This window comes from Macaca mulatta, chromosome 4 (assembly GCF_049350105.2).
Source record: "Macaca mulatta isolate MMU2019108-1 chromosome 4, T2T-MMU8v2.0, whole genome shotgun sequence".
NCBI classification, from domain to species: Eukaryota; Metazoa; Chordata; class Mammalia; order Primates; family Cercopithecidae; genus Macaca; species Macaca mulatta.
Genome location: NC_133409.1, coordinates 140438645 through 140455961, shown reverse-complemented (window position 1 = coordinate 140455961; position 17317 = coordinate 140438645). Strand labels below are relative to the sequence as shown.

The 17317-nt window shown below is 54.6% G+C and overlaps 1 protein-coding gene across 6 annotated transcripts in view; it reads right to left on the bottom strand.

Moving 5' to 3' along the window:
- TFEB (transcription factor EB) overlaps nt 1-16273 on the bottom strand; it is a 53934-nt gene extending 37661 nt beyond the window's left edge. Inside the window, exons 1-2 of one of the 6 annotated variants that reach the window (XM_077998344.1) lie at nt 15352-15573; nt 12649-12767 (exon numbers count right to left, since the gene is read on the bottom strand). Coding sequence is in view for 1 of the 6 variants with exons in the window: in XM_028846621.2 (XP_028702454.1) it covers nt 16145-16164 (20 nt within the window). In the remaining 5 variants the exon portion in view is untranslated. 6 annotated transcript variants of the gene reach the window in all.
- Nucleotides 16274-17317: the final 1044 nt, after the last annotated feature.

Genomic DNA, 17317 nt, shown 5'->3' with positions numbered 1-17317 from the left:
CGTCCCCACCTGACACAGGGTCACCGCCCAGGAATCCCTCTCTTACCACTCCTCTGCTGACCCACAGGCTTGGTAGCCACCTTGCTAAGACCTGGGCCCTGATTCTCCAGTCAGACCACGAGGTTTGCTGAGGCACCCTGGCCATAGTACTGCTGCTGCGTCTTATACTCAGTAGGTGCTCTATAAACATGGCACAGGAGGGACAGAATCTCTGATGCGGTGGCACCAAAGTTTTGGACCATGACTCACAGAAAAATATACTTTATTTGACACTAGGCACACATACACACACACACACACACACACACACACACACACACGAAACGTGTTCTACACAACAATGCTTACTGATACTGAGCAATACACGTGAATATTTTCTAGCTCTTCTTTCTCATTAAAAAAAATATATTCATGGAGACCCACTAATACTGATTTCATGGCTGCATTAGGGTCCAATTAGTGGCCCTAATCCACAATTCAAAAAACCTCCCTCCAAAAATATCTGTGCAGCCCAACTCCCTGCCTGGCGTGTGGCCCTCTCTACAACAGGTGCCTAATAATGGCATCCATCGATCAGACACTTACTCCAGGCCAGACCTGTGCTAAGCATGTTACTATGATGTCTCATTTCATCCTCACCATCACCCTAGGAGATAGGAACTGCTATCACCCCCATTTTAAATGTGGCGAAACTGAGGCCTGAGGCCACACAGTGACTCAGACAGAGCTGGAAACCAGGCCTGTGTGAATCTGAAGCAATATTCAGAACCACCGCACCCGCATGCCCAAAAGGGAGTGGGCTTCAACCGCTCTCTCAAGACTACACACTGGCAGGGAGCTCACTCTCCCAGGAAGTCTCTTCCAACTCCAACTACTAATAAGCCATTCCCTATATTATTATTACTTTTTTTTTTTTTTTGAGGCAGAGTCTCCCTCCATTGCCCAGGCAGGAGTGCAGTGGTGCAATCTAGGCTCATTGCAACCTCCGCCTCCTGGGTTCAAGCAGTTCTCCCGCCTCAGCCTCCCAAGAAGCTGGGATTACAGGCGTGCGCCACCACACCCAGCTAATTTTTTTGTATTTTAGTAGAGATGGGGTTTCACCGTGTTGGCCAGGCTGGTCTAGAACTCCTGACCTCAGAGGATCCAGCCACCTCGGCCTCCCAAAGTATTGGGATTACAGGCGTGAGCCACTGCACCTGGTTCCATTCCCTATATTAATTTAACTCTTTATAGCTGTGGGTTACTTTGATTACTTAATTGGAGATGGCACAGAGGAAAGAGAGGGCTCCCTGGCCAGAGCCCACAGGCTGCAAGGCCAGCCCTCACACCCCTCCCAGCAGACCCTCCATCCTCCTCCTCCCCCATACTTCTATTGGAGCCCAGAAAAGGGGCAGGGATGTGGGTGAGGGGCCCACCTGTGGGCTGAGTGGACCATTCTGCCATTCTCCCTCACTGATGTCACTGCCCTGGAGCAAGTCACTCTAGCCTCTGTGCCTCCATGTCCCCATCTGCAAAATGGGAATGATGGCAGCATCCCCCTCATGGGGTGACTGTGAGGGTGAAGGGGCTGGCACAGGTGAAGCACTGGGCACAGTACCTGACATGGAATAAGGCCAGGTAAACATGAGCTCTTACTGTCATTCTCAGTTCCAGCTCAAACTTCCACCATCAAAAATGATCGTCAGGAGCCCTGGGCAGCTTTTTGCCATCTGCACACAAACATGCTATGTCCTGGTGAAATGTTAACCTGTGCAGGCGCTTAGTGGGTGGCAGGCTCTATTCTGAGCACTTCACGTGAGTAAAGTCTTTTACTCTTCAGAACTCACAAGCTGGGCACTATAACTGTCATCTCCATTTTACAGATGAGGAAGCACAGGAGGGCAAGTAACTTGCCAGCATCACGAAACTGCAAAACGGCAGGGCCAGGATTCAAGCAGGTGGATGTAGAGCATATGCTCCTAGCCCCTAATGTAAATGGGCATTCACTGTGGCCTGGACGGTGACATGCTAAGCACATCCTGCCCATGACCTTCTCACTAGACCCTCGAAACAAGCCCGGAGAGATGAGGAAACCGAGGCACAACTCTGGCTGACTCCTGATTTCCCATGCTGTCCATCCCGCACTCCCAAGCTTGGCCACCTGCCTCCCCATTCTTTCCCCTACCCCAGCCTTGGCCATGCTCAGAGACCCCCACCCCTCCCCAAAGACATCCCAATGCCAGCGCAGCCTGAGGGGCCTCATCCCTACCCGCCCACCTCCCCAAAGACACCACACACATGCACACACACACGCACACAGGCTCACACACATGCATACACACACACACGCATACAGGCTCACACACATGCACACACACAAATGCTCTCACACATGCACACACACATGCACACAGGCTCACACACATGCACACACACATGCTCACACACACTCACACACATGCTCACACAATGCTCACACACATGCACACCCTCACACATATGCTCACACATGCACACACATGCACACAGGCACACACAGGCACACACACATGCACACACACATGCTCACACACATGCACACACTCATACGCACACAGGCTCACATACACACACATGCACATACATGCTCACACACATGCATACACTCACATGCACACAGGCTCACACACATGCACACACACATGCTCACACACATGCACACACATACATGCACACATGCTCACACACATGCACGTGTGTGCTTTCATATCTTCGAGAGGGCAGCGCCCTGGAAGGAGGCCCCTGGAATGCTCAGCTCCTCCAGGGGCCGGAGCCCAGGGCCGCTCCCCAGCCCCAAGGCCGGGCCCAGTTTCCTCATTTCCCCGGCGGCTGCTGTTTCTCACCCAGCCCCCTGCACCTCACCCCAGAGGAAGTTGCACAATCCCCTGGGAGCTGCAAATGTGGCCGAGGATTACTCACAGCACAGAGGGAACTGCGCCCCGACAGCCTCTCACACACCGCATCCTACCCAACACAGACTGCTCCAATCTCACCCGACCGGCTCCACGCGCCCACAGAGCTCCTCTCACGGCCGCCCCGACCCCAGCCTGGCCTCAGAGGGCCCTAGGCACCAAGATGGAGAGACACAGAGCAGCAAGAATTTCGCCAGAGTCCCAATCCCAACCGGTCCAGGGTGGGCCTAACCCTAACCCCAGCCCTGCTTCCTAGAGACATGTGTCTTTCTAGCCAGAAGTCCCACGGCTCACCATCTTCCTGACTGGCCATACACTTGCAGCCTTGGCCCTGGGCCTTCCCGGGGCCTCCAGACACCCAGGTTGAGGACAAACTACAGCCCAACTTGACACGGAGCCTGAGACCAAGCAGAGCCTTGGGCAGCTCCGGGAGGATCCACACCACCGCACACTTTTCACTTGTGTAGAAACTGTTCTTGCTACACATGCGAGTTCGGTGGTTCCTCAGCCCCCAGCACTTTTCTAACAGCCTACCAAAGACACTGGGCAGAGATTTCACTTAGTGCTTCTTTCTGGTGGCCAAAGGATTCCCATCTTTGATAAGCGAATACTCTTTGTTAAGAAAAGTTAAGCTATTTGGTCATCTGCATCTCAGGGTGGATGAGTTTACTGGGCCCTTTCATGAGTGCAAGTTTCAGGAAGGAAGGGGACAGCAGAGGGGAGATGAGGCAGGCCGTGGCTCCTGGAGAAGGTAGGAGATGCCAGCAATGTGAGGCAAGACCAGAACAGGGAGGCCAGAGAGGCCCAGGGAGGACTGACCCAGACTCTGGCCCAACCCTGGGCCTCCCTGGGCTGGCAAATTCTGAAAGGACACAAAGGATGAGTAGGAGTCAGGTCTGGGTGTGCACAGCCCCCAAGGAGGACCTCTGGCTCCCACTCCTTGCTGCCTGAGACCTGCAATGGGGCCTCAGATAAGGAACATGATAAATACCTCTTATCACCCCCACAACCTTGGACTCCCATCCAGCTAAGGACAAAGTTGGAAATGCTTTTGTCCTGGGCCCCAAGGCTCCCAGAGAACCCCTCATTTCTGCAGCCCTCATCAAAAGGCTGGGGCCCACAGGGACTGTGGGGGAAGCACCCCACAGCCCCTGCAGCAGCACGAACCAGGACTGAGGCTCACAGCTGTCACCTGATGCCTCCAGCTTGGTGGACAGGGAACACAATCAAGGAAGAAGGTCCAGCGCTGAAAAGTCCTGGCTCTACTGGAACGCAACAGCCACAAGGCCCCTTTGCAGGGACGCCTCCAAAAATGCCTGTACATTCACCATCTCCCCCATCCTGACAAGAGCCCCATGGGGGGGAGGGGCAGCAACCCTTGCTACCCATTTTCCAGATTCCAAGGAGGCTGAGGCTCAAATCACTTAAGTGACTTCCTTGAGGCCATGCAGCAAGTGTATGGCAAATCTGTTTCCTGGCTCTTTTCCTAGATCAGTTTCTCAACCTCAACACCAGACACTCAGGGCCAGATAATTAGTTATAGGGGCTGTCCTGTGCGTTTTAAGATGTTTAGTGGTATCCCTGGCCAATATCATCAGACATTGGCAAATGTCCCCTGGGGGGACAAAATCACCCCTAGTGGAGAACTACTGCCCTAGAAGCACTTAAAAGATGGGCACCTGCCAATTCCAAATTGAAGGGTACACCTGCTGAGGGCTCTAGCCTGACAGTCTCCCCCCTCCCCCGCCAGATGTGCTAGGCAAGAAGGCCTGAGGGTGGCGGGTACTCTGTGGGTTCAGTACCCTCTGGGAAGAGGCTTCTTAGCCCCAACAGGCACTGCCACTTAGGGGGTCTCCCCACAAGACCAGTATCACCTTCCAAGTCCCAAGCTACATGCCAACCCCCTTCCTGGCATTCAATATTACCCTGATCTTCCAACTGTTTTGCTCATATATTCCTATCAGTAAAAACTTTTGAGCACCCTCAATACATGCCTCTTTCCTTACAAATTGCTCATATATGCCCCGATGCATGAATATATTATAGATGTCAGCAAACATACCCAAAAATTGTATATTTTAAAAATGAGAATGAAAGCCGAGCGCAGTGGCTCACGCCTGTAATCCCAGCACTTTGAGAGGCCGAGGCGGGCGGATCACTAGGTCAGGAGATTGAGACCATCCTGGCTAACACGGTGAAACCCCATCTCTACTAAAAATACAAAAAAAAATTAGCTGGGCGTGGTGGCGGGCGCCTGTAGTCCCAGCTACTCGGGAGGCTGAGGCAGGAGAATGGTATGAACCTGGGAGGCGAAGCTTGCAGTGAGCCAAGATAGCACCACTGCACTCCAGCCTGGGCAACAGAGCAAGACTCTGTCTCAAAAAAAAAAAAATGAGAATGAAAATGCAATACACCACGATGAGACATGTTACACACTCACCATCATGGCAGAAATTAAACTGTCTAAAAGACCAAGTGTTGGTAAGGCTAAGGAGCAACAGGAACTCTATGGGCCACTAGCAAGGAGTAAAGTAGTACAGCCACTTAACAAAATATTTACTAAAGTTGAAATATACATTAAAGGCCAGGCCCGGTGGCTCACGCCTGCAATCCCAGCACTTTGGGAGGCTGAGGTGGATGGATGACCTGAGAGCAGGAGTTTAAGACCAGCCTGGCCAGCATGGTAGAACCCTAACTCTACTAAAAATACAAAAATTAGCTGGGCATGTTGGCGGGCACCTGTAATCCCAGCTACTTGGGAGGCTGAGGCAGGAGAATTGCTTGAGCCAGGGAGGTGGAGGTTGCAGTGAGCCAATATCGTTCCACTGCACTCTAGCCTGGGCAACACAGTGAGACTCCATCTCAAAAAATAATAATAAAAAGAAAAGAAAGAAAATTAACAGACTATGGTTACACACAACATGAGTGACTCTCACAAATACACTGTTGGGTGGGAAAAGCATGATGTAAAAGAAGATGTCTAGTGCCATTCCATCTGTATTAAATTCAGAGTCAGGCAAAACTAAACTCGACGTAGGGATGCAGGCATAGGTGGTTACATGATAAAAGAAGCAAGGAGCTGATTATCATACAGTCAGGATAGTGGTTACCTCTGGGGGTAGAGGGCACATGAGTTGATTTTGGTGTACAAGCTACATTCTGTTGTTTATTCACTTGGGTGATGGTTGCCTAGGGGTTCACTTTTTTTGTTTTTAGATAGAGTCTTGCTCTGTCGCCCAGGTTGGAGTGCAGTGATACGATCTTGGCTCACTGCAACCTACACCTCCTGGGTTCAAGTGATTATCCTGCCTCAGCCTCCCAAATAGCTGGAATTACAGGCTCATGCCACCACACCCGGCTAATTTTTGTATTTTTAGTAGAGACGGGGTTTCACCATGTTGGCTAGGCTGTTTTCAAACCCCGACCTCGTGATCGGCCCACGTCAGCCTCCCAAAGTGTTGGGATTACAGGCGTGAGCCACTGCACCCGGCCAGGGTTTCACTTTTATAATTATTTACTATATTATATGTGTATGTTTATGCTTTTTTAAGCAACTATGCTATATTTCACAATTTTAAAAGAAAGAAAAGGGTGAGATATAAGTAAATAGATATAGTATTTTCTTCCCATACCTAGTTTTGCAAAACACTATAATTAGATCCAAAGAAGTGGATGACAACCTATAGTTAGGCAAAGGTCTGAAGTAGTGATAATACTTGGGCTGTCTAGAGAGGGTTCCTTCCCCCAGCTGGCTCAGGCTGCTGGCTGCCCCTCAACCCACAGGAGCCAGCTACCCTAGTCTCTTTTGCCTGCCACTCCGACCTGGATGTCCCGGCCACCACACACCCCTTCCTGGCCATGGGTAGGGGGTTGCATCAGGCTGGGCACCTTCACTGCCACCTCCCCCTACTGTGGACCATTCCGCTGGGCCCCTGACAGCAGGACTTGGAGGCTCACTATGAGAAAGGTACTGGTGGGGCAGTCCCCAGTCATCCTTTGAACACATTGAAAGAAGGAAGGTGGCAGAGAAGGAAATAAAGATGAAGGAGAGAAGGAGAGCAAAGAGCAGGAGAGAGATAGTCCAAGGCTGCAAATGCTGTGGAACTAGATGGAGGCTCAGAGGGTGGCGGAGGGTGGAGGGGAGGAAAAAGGCTTGTGGTCAGGTGAGGTGGCTCACGCCTGTAATCTTAGCACTTTGGGAGGCTGAGGCGGGTGGATCACTTGAGCCCAGCAGTTTGAGACCAGCCTGGGCAACATGGTGAGACCGCATCTCTACAAAATATTTTTTAAATTAGCCAGGTGTGGTGGCACGTGCCTATGGTCCTAGCTACTTGGGAAGCTAAGGTAAGAGGATCACTTGAGCCCAGAAGGTTGAGGCTATAGTGAGCCATGATTGTGCCACTGCACTCCAGCCTGGGTAACACAGCGAGACCCTGTCTCCAAACAAACAAAAAAGAAGGTTCTGGAGGTGGGGGGAACAGAGGCACTACCCCCAGGTTCCAGGCCCAAGCATGGAGGCTCAGTTACAGGCAGGTCCAAAGAGGCGTGAGTTGTCAGCCCTGATCCAGCACCACCTCTCCCCATGGCCCCAGGGCTTCCAAGTGGCAGGTGGGTGGCTCAGAGCCTCCTTTCAAAGCCTCCAGCAGCCTCTAGTCCTCCTGGAAGGAGGGACTTGTCCAGAACAGAACCTGCAGAGGTGACCTCCAGGTGAGAAGGCCCAGGAGCAGTAGAATTGCCCTTCCCGGGGCCCAGAGGGTGGAAAGGGCTGAGGGCCTAAACCACGCTGAGTCAAGGTCTCTGTGCCAGCAAGAGGCCCAAGGAGAATGCTCTTCAGGGCAAAGGGCAGGTATCACCACGCTTATGTTGTTCAGTACATTAGTCTACACTAGCTTCTCGCATTCTGCCCCCTCTGCCCTCTGGTTACTAAGATTCCCTGGCTAGGCCATCGGCGCTTTGTGGGAGAAGCTGTGATCTTGTTCCCACCCACCCTGCTTGGCCAGCCCAGTGCCAGGTACCTCTGATATGCTCAGTACATGCCTGTTGACACTGAAGGCCTTGTGCTGCTGAATCCCTGGGCCTCGGGCCCCTCCTCTCGACAACATGGGGGCAGCGCCAGCTGCCCTCTAAGGCCCCCAGCTCTACGGCTCCAATTAGCCCCAAAGCAAGGCCAGCCAGCGCCGTCCTGGCAAGGCAGCAGAAAGTGCACCTGGCTAGAGCCGGGAGGGGACAAGAGGCAGCAGGGGGTGGACAGTATAGTGTGTCACCTCCTGGCCACTCTGCACCCCTCAGGGACTGTGGGGGGCCGCGGCAGGTGCTGTCCTCAAAGCAATTATAAACAAGGCAAAGGACAGGCTGTGACTTCCCTTGGCAAACAGGAGAAAACAAACCGGAGCCCCACCCCACAGACCCACTGGTAGAACTCGGGAAGGGGGGTTGGGGGAGGTGCTGGCAGACTCTCTGTGGGGAGGAACAGACTGTGAGCCCCACACCAGAAGGAGGCTGGGCCTGGATCACTGTGCGGGGAGGGAGACAAGGCAGAGGCAGAGGGCTCAGCACCTTGTGGACCTGTGGGCGAGGCCCCTGGGTGTCAGCTGGTGAAGCACCTGCAGGGTAGAGACGGTAGACAGAGCATTTTTTTGTGTCCGCGTTTCTGGGCACACGATGGGGGCTCAATCTCATTCTCTCATCCATTCCACAAAGATTTATTGAGCAGCCACTATATTCGAGGCTCTCTTCTAGGTGCTAGGGGTACAACATGGACCAAATCACACCAAACCCCTGTTCCCAGTCACCAGAGGACTGGCTGGCTCAGATGCCAATCTCACCCCCACTCCCGGCCCCACCTCGCCTCCCCTGCCGCAGGGCTGTGGGACCTGCCACCTCTCCTCACCTTCTACCAGGCTTCACCCCAACTCCCTCCAGTTTCCACAGACAACTCCACCCTCCCTCCTCGCAGGGGCCAGCCCCCAGGCTCTCCCAACCATCCGCTCTCTCACGGCCCAGGATCTCCTGGAAGATGACAGAGACTCCACTACCTCCAGCAGGGGCCTTCCCCCTACCCTCCCTACATCTCTGGTCTGGGGGAGGAAAGGAAAAGGGAACAGCTTCTTTCTGTGTGTGTCTTTATTATTTTCATTGTCAACAAGAACTATGATTCAAGCTGGAATCAAATACTTGCCCTCCATGAGGTGGGAAAGTGAAACAATGGGAAGTATTTTAAGAGCCTCCCTTCAACAAAGTGAGGGTCCTCTCTGAACACCTCCCCAATTATTGCAACAATGCTACTTTAGCTCCAAGCACCTTCACAGCAGCTTCAGACCCTGACGCATGTTCTGAGGCCCCTCAGCTAGTGCCATCCTTGTTTGTCCGCCTCATCCTGCCTTCATCAACCAGTGCATAGTTTCAAGCACTTGTCCCAGACAGTGGGACCAAGAGCTGCAAGGTCGAACAGTGGACAGTTTCATGGGAGGTGGGGACATGTGGAGAAAGGGGAAGGACTGACTGTAGAGGGGACACCAAATTGTCTCAGAAGTGATCCATGCCCCTGGGGAGCTGCCTTCAAAAGGGGACATGCCTACCAGCCCCAAAGTCAGAGACACATAACCCAGGAGAAGGGCGACCCTCACCTGGGTAGCTGCAAAGCGGCAGGGCCCAAAGCACTGGTTTTCCAGATGTGCTCTGGGGACCAGCAGCATTAGCATCACCAGAGGACTTGTCAGAAATTCAAATTCTAGACGGCATGGAATTTGCAGTAACACCGGGAGGGGCTCAGCATCTGTGTTTAAACAATTCCTCCAGGGAGTTCTCAGGATGCCCAAATTTGAGAACCACTCCCCCAGAGCAAGGGCGTTGGAATCATCCCAGACAAAAAAAAAAAAAAAAATTAAATAATGATGCCTAGGCCCCTCCCCAAGAGATTCAGATGCAATGCTGTTGTCTGAGAGCTCTGCAGGTGATCATAATATCCAGCCAGGCTGCAGTAAGATAAAACAGTGCCCCGGTCTCTTTGAAAGGTGTGCCCTGATGGAGGAAAAGATTTGCTTATAGGGAAGGAGCAAGGAAGGGCTAAGAGGAGGGAATATGAGCCACGGGTTTCTGGATGGAGAGTCTGGTGGAATTCCTGCATTAATCCCTATGGCACCACATCTTACTCTGGGACCACCGCTGTATGCCTAAGAGCCAACCAGGTGGCCTGCGTGGCCAGCAAGCAGGTGCTGGATCTTATGGGGCCAGGTGGCTGTTTCCATAAGAAAGCTGGACAAAAGACCTCATTTCTCCTCCTTAAGCCCACACTTAAGAGCCAGGAAGGAAAGCTGGTGATGACCCTGCCTGTTGCCTCTGCTCCTCTTGGCTCTCACCCAAGGCTTTCCCACTTCACAGCAAAGCATTTCCTGTGGGCATGAAAAGTCCCAGATCCTACCCTATCACTGCAATTTTATCTCTGCCCTCAGTGACATCACAGCCAAGGGGGTCTGTATCTCTGGTGCAACGTGGAGGAGGGACAGATGGTAGGAGAGCAGGGGACAGCCACAGCTAGGAGTGCATGGTCAGTGGCCAGACCAGACGCTACCCAGGGAAACCCAAGAGGCAGGGCAGGGGTGGTAGAGATGCTGCAGGGATTGCCAAGTGCCCTGCACCGTCCTGTTCAATGAGGAGAGCAGGCTGGTGTGGTGGGACAGAGAGCTGTGGGAAGCCCCACGTAAAGCATTACATCAGAGGACGCTAGACACATGGGGAGGCCTGTTTGCAACCCACAGGTCTTTATTCCTTCCCTAGAGCTATCCAGGCCTCTATTTCCTCATGTAAGAATGAGAAATAAATAACTCACTGAGTCATAAGAGTTCATTAGATGCTATTCTAAGTACCACATGTGCATCAACATCGGCGTACTCAGCCCTCACTACAGCACTAGTAGGTGGGTGCGGCAAGAACCCTCACTTTTTAGGTGTGGAAACTGAGGCACAGTAGGGTTAAGCAGCTTGCCGAGGCTCACACTGTCTTAAGTGGCAGAGCTGTGCAAGCCATATAGCCTGGCCCCAGAGCCCATGCTCTCAACAACCCCCGATCAGGTGACACTGGCCCAGTGCTCAATATATAGTGGCTATGGCTGTCCCAAGAAAAACTTCCTGTTTGCTTCCCCAGGACCAGTCTTTAGCTAAAGCTCATTTCTGCGGACGGCAGCATCTCCCAAACACCCCTAACAACCCACCCCCATCACCCCTTCCTTTCTCTTCCTGTCTCTTCCTCCCCAGTGCCTTTGGCAAAGATTTGTAGAAGGTTCACTTTGGAGGGAATCCCACAGATGATCCAGATTCACAGATATGGAAACTGAGGCTGAACAGAGCAGAGACTTGCCCAGCCACACAGTGGGTGAGAGGCAGAGTGAGGGCTCTTGATTTCTGGTCCAGTGCTCTTATGACTTTCACTGCCGTCCCATTCTCACCCAGTGATCCCCACAGCCTCTTCTGCACATCTGATTAAACAAGGGCCTGCTGAGGGCTGCACTGTACGTTAATGGACATGGAGTGCATGGCACAAAGCTGGGCACCTAGGAGGCCATCAGTAAGGATGCCTCCTCCCTTCCTGGGCATCTGGGGCTTCCAAAGAAGCCTAGGAAATCTTGCCTGAACCGGTCTCCTTCCCTGGCCAGTCAAGACAGGTTCCAGCCGGGGGTCCTTTGGTCACCCATGCCGGCAGCTCAGAAGAAAGGCCAGGAAACAGGTATGGTGCTCAGACAGGGCCTCCGCAAGTTCCTACCCTGCTTTTTTTTTTTTTTTCTCACACATATTCTTTTTTCAATTGAGTCCAGGTCTCGCTATGTTGCCCAGGCTGGTCTCAAACTCCTGAGCTCCAGCGATCCTCCCACCTAGACCTCCCAAAGATCTGCTTCGAGCAGGAAACCCTGGATAGAGAAAAGACGGTCCCTAGACCACCACACCCCACCTTTTAAGAGAGAACTCCTGGGAAACCCCTTGAAGAAGTGGTCTTCTTTAGGGGCTGAGAACACAGACTTTGGAGTCAAATAGACCTAGGTTAAAATTCCAATCCTGTCACTTCCAGGCTGTGTGATTTTAAGTGACTTGCTTAACTTCTCTGAGTAAGTGTAATGCAAACAGTAATTCCCACCTCACTGTAAAGAGTAAACACACAATAAATGTTGGCAACTATTGTGTAATAAATCAATCTTATTATTATTATTATTTTTTTTTTTTTTTTTTTTTTTTTTTTGAGACGGAGTCTCGCTGTGTCTCCCAGGCTGGAGTGCAGTGGCGTGATCTCGGCTCACTGCAAGCTCCGCCTCCCGGGTTCACGCCATTCTCCCGCCTCAGCCTCCCAAGTAGCTGAGACTACAGGCGCCCGCCACCACGCCTGGCTAGTTTTTTGTATTTTTAGTAGAGACGGGGTTTCACCATGTTAGCCAGGATAGTCTCGATCTCCTGACCTCGTGATCCACCCGCCTCGGCCTCCCAAAGTGCTGGGATTACAGGCTTGAGCCACCGCGCCCGGCCAATCAATCTTATTATAATATTGTTCTAGTATAGCATAAAAGAAGAGATGAATATTCTATTAATATAATCTTGTTTTATTGTTACACTCTCATAGGCACACATTCACAATTCATCTATACCCACATTCCTAGACACTTTAACCACACACACAAACTCACAACCAGTACACAAACCGCACACCAACCCAGAAAACAACATCATATACTCACCATGTACCAGGCACTGCCGCACCCTTAGTCCTCACAACAGCCTGTGAGGTGGGTGTGTTTTCATCTCCCTCCTCTCAGATGAGGATCCACACTGCACATGCACATGTGTTCACTGCGTCCTGGGATGTGGACATTTCTGGCAGCTCTGGGAACCATGAACTCCCTCCCTCCGATCAGAGGAGGCCAACCCAATTTCCATGGTCATCTCCAGGGCAGCCCCAAGCCGGGCCCCAAGTGCTGACTGACCTCCATCCCCAGGACAAAGGCCCAACCTGGTTTTCATGACAGCTGTGGTTGGGGAAACCCCTGTTGCCTGCAGAAACCGAGCTGACTTTGAAAAGGAAGAGACAGAACCCAGGGGGTGGCTGGGCCACTCCCTGTGGGGGCAGGTGCTAAGTAACTCCATCAACTCTGGCTAATGATGCAATTACAGTCATAAACAGGGCCCCAGGAGGGCTCAGGGCCAAAAGCTAGACCCTCAAAGGGCAGCCAGGCTTGAGGGGTGGGAGTCCCCTTCCACCTACTTCCCAGCTTTCCAGAAACAGGCTGAGGAGGCCTGTGACAGTGCACGTGGGACCCTGGAAGGGCTCCTGCCTGCCCTGGCCCACTCCCTGCCCACCTCTGACTGTGAATCACCACGCCATTAGCCCGCAAAAGCCCAGCTGGCTCTCCCTGGATTCGGTACCCACCTAGGGTGTCCCCTGTCCTAGCCCCTGAACTCCTTCCAGGGCACCCAGGACCAAGATACCTGGGTCCCCATTTGGCTCCGCCTCTCAGAGCTGAGTTGAGGACAAAATAACCCTGCAGCTGTAACAGGCCTTGTAAATGGTAAGCACCATTGGCTTCCCTCGGGGAGAAGCAGAGCATGTCGTCACCCAAACAGCCCTGCCCTTCATTTACACCCTCTGGCTCCCAGCTCTCCGGGCCTCGCGGCCAGGAAGCAGACAGAAAGAAGGGAGCCAGGCGAGTTGCCCATGGTCCTGGGGCTGGGGACACCGGCATGGTGAAAGCATACCGTCAGGTTAGCAGGCAGGGACCTCAAGGCAGCTGACCCTTCCCCTTCCTCTGCCTCTCCTGGCAGGCCAGGAACTACTGCTGGCTGTCCCTCCCTGGACAGTGCGCTCCCTGAGGGGAGGGCCTGAGGACTGTCTCCCAGTCGTGGCACCAAGAACTGCATTCTAACCGAGCGCGTCCGCATCTGGCCACCCAGGAGGAAACCAGAGACCAGCCTCCCACCTCATCTCCAGCTGCCCAACAGTGCCATGTCTGGGCCAATGGAATCTCGGCCAGGGCGGGTGCAGGGGCCTGAGGCCACCACATCCCAGAGGTGTCGCTAGGGGCCTGCATCCTTTCACTGAGGGATGAAGCAGCCCCTCACTCGGGATGGAGGGAGGGCAGGGGATGGGAGCTGGGCAGTAATTAACCTGCACTTCCCCAGCGAGTGCTAAGCCAAAAACTGCGCTCGAGTTGAGTGCAGAAGCTCCGCGCTGAACCGTCCCCAGAACGGACAGGCGAGAAAACGACGGCTGGAGCTAAGAGGGGTTTCGGGGGAAGGCGCAGCGGCCAGGGGCTGGCGGAGAACGGAGGGCGGGGGCCTGGGCCCAGCAGGGTTCGCGCGGACAAGCCCCGCCCCGGGCGCCCTCCCTTCCTCCCCCGGGACGCGGGGCTGGGGCGCGCCAGGCGGCTGCGGCGCGAACCTGCTCGCGCAGCCCGGACCAGCTCGGGGCAGCCGTGCGTGAAGCCGGAACCCCGCGCGGGGAGGGGGCCGAGGGGGGGGGCCGAGTTGGCATCTGCCCTCTCCCTTCCAGGAGGCGAGCGGACGCGCTGGGCCAGAGCTGGTCGGGACAGCCCGGGGGTGGGCGGCGCGGACTCGGGGGATCGGGGGGAAGGGAGCGTGTTTTCCGGGATTCGGGACCGAGACGGGGGGAGGGGAAACTCGGGGGGCGGGCAGGCGGCTGGGAACTCCGGGGGAGGCAGACAACGGGGCGCACGGAGGGAGCGCTCCGGGGTTGGTGTTCCCAGGGTCATGGAATAACCCACGGGGAGAAAGAGACTGCCCAGGGACTCGAGAGGACGAGGCCAGGGGCGGCTTCTTCAAGGGACCGAGCTGGAGGAAGGGACGGGAACGGAGGGAGAGATGGTACTTCCACCCGCCCCCCCTTCCAGCAGCCCAGCCCCCGGGGCGTGGCGCCACTCCGGCCCTCCCACTCCCCCGCTGGCCGGGCCAGACTCAGCCCCCGCAAACCTCCCCTACCTCCGACCCCCTCTCCGGCATCGTCTGCTCCAGCCGGGTCCGGTGGAGGGGGAGTGGGCGCCGGGCCCGCGCGTCCCTCAAACTTCTTGCAAGTTCACCATCACGCCTCCCGCCCCTTCGACTCCCAGCTCCGGGCCGGGAAGGCCATGCCCGCCCGGCCCCTCCCGCCCGGTTACATAAGGTCGCAGAGAAGCCGCCCCCGGCCCGCGCCTGAAGGGAGGGGCCGAGGGGGCTCCCGGCTCGGCGGGCAGCGCCGCTCGGGCCACGCGCTGGGCGCCCGGGGGCGGACGGACTGCGGGTGGGTGGCGGCGCGCACGGTCCTGCTTCCCTCTCCTGCCGGCATCCCCCACCCACCCACCTGTCTCCGGGACCCACGGGATAGGGGCCAGGGAGCCTGGGTCGGGGGTCCCGGGCCCTCCTCGCGCCCCTCGCCCCCCGGTCCCGCTCACCTCGCTATGAAGGTCAATCTGTCCGCCGCCCGCGCCCCGGGGCTCCGGCAACTTGTCCCAAGTTCGGGTGCCTGGCCCACGAGCTGTGCCCGCCACCTGCTCCCGGCTGCTCAGGCCCCGCGCCACCAGGGAGGCCCGCCCTGTCCTCCCTTCCCGCCGCCGTCGGCGCCGCGGCCGCTCCCTGCGTCCCGCCCGGGCCGCCGCCTCCGCTGTCACCGAGCCCCGCGCCCGGCGCCCGGGCTCCGGCTGTCACTCCGCGCACACTTCCCTCCGCTCCCGGCAGAGGGCAGCACCCGCCCCGCCTCCCAGCAGCTCGACCGCGGCGTCCACTGGGAAGCGTAGTTCTCGCTGTATTCCCTCTAGGCACGCCGGGATTTGTAGTCCCGCTCAGCAGACCAAAGCTTTTAGGGAAAGAGGCTCTTGACTCGGAACCTCTGTTCCACTTCTACCCCTTTGCAAGTTTTCTTTCTCCTCTCAGTAATGTCCCAAACCAGGGCTTACTACGATACATTCTGTAGCGTGTCCGACCCCCTAGAAGGAACCTGCAGCCGGCTGTCCTTCGGCAGTCTAAGATAGAGGGTCCCAGATGGTGTGCTGTTGCCATAGAAACTCCACCTGTGGCAAATTCCAGTTTCTCTTCAGGAGTAGGGTGCAAGATCTGGATCTTGCGCTTTTATCCCTGCCCCGATCATAAGGGGCAAGGCAGGGGTGAGACTGGCAAATGACAGGGTAAAATATGACTGTAGAAGGCAGCCTGCCCCCATTATGGATTCTACATTCACGCCCCACTCACCAGCCGGAGCTTGCTGTCATGTTGCTGGACAGAAATTGTCTGATCTCCTTTCATGTCACCTTCCCTTGTTGGAAGTTCACAGGGCGCTGAGGCATCATTCTCTACTTTCTCCTCTTCCCCGCCCCTTTTTCCCTGTCTCCTCCCCCCGCCCCTCCCCTGCTTTTCTTCTCCTTCCCCCTCCTCTTTTTCGTCCTCCCTCTCCTTCCCCACATACCACGTTGCTCCTGGTTTCTGTATCTTTTGCTAAGAGGCTCCTGAGGAGGACAGGGATGAAGTCCAAAGGCACAAGATCCCTTGCTGAGTTGGTTAGAGCAAGTAGGCTCCATTTCTCTGTGACTCAAGTAGCTCTCCCTCTTCTCCACAGCTGAGAGGAACCCTTCTTCAAATACACACCCTGGGACATAGGGGTCTGGGTAAAAATACTATCAGCCTAACAGCCCTGGCCTTTTGAAGACCCCCCAGAAATAGTTTCTGGCAGCATTGCCCTCCTCCCTAAAGGACCCCATGACTGTTACAAGTGCACATGGGCATCCAGAATTCCTCAGAAACTTCTAATTCAAATTTGATCAGCAGATGAGGAGACAGCCACCTAGACCTGGGGTGTGTTAGACCACTAATCACACTGCTAGTAGACATACATGTGGGTCCCAGTGTCACTGGGGTAGTTCTGGTGGTAGTTTGGTAAATCGGGTCAGCAGAGCATTTTATTTATTTATTTATTTATTTATTTATTTTTATTTTTTGTTTTGAGACAGAGTTTCATGCTTGTTGCCCAGGCTGGCATGCAACGGTTCAATCTTGGCTCACTGCAACCTCCTTCTCCTGGGTTCAAGTGATTCTCCTGCCTCAGCCTCCCAAGTAGCTGGGATTACAGGCATGTGCCACCATGCCTAGCTAATTTTGTATTTTTAGTAGAGACAAGGTTTCACCATGTTGATCAGGCTGGTCTCGAACTCCTGACCTCAAGTGATCCACCCACCTTGGCCTCTCAAAGTCCTGGGAGTATAGGTGTGAGCCACCATGCCCAGCCAGCAGAGCATTTTAGGTTGTTAGAGTAGGCCCTCTTTGCCTATCACACAGGAACACTCTCCCCACCCTGCCCCCGGCCCAGCCACCCATGATGGCGCTACCACTGTCTTCCCTTTCCAGGGGAAAAGTGTGAACTTTAAGTTC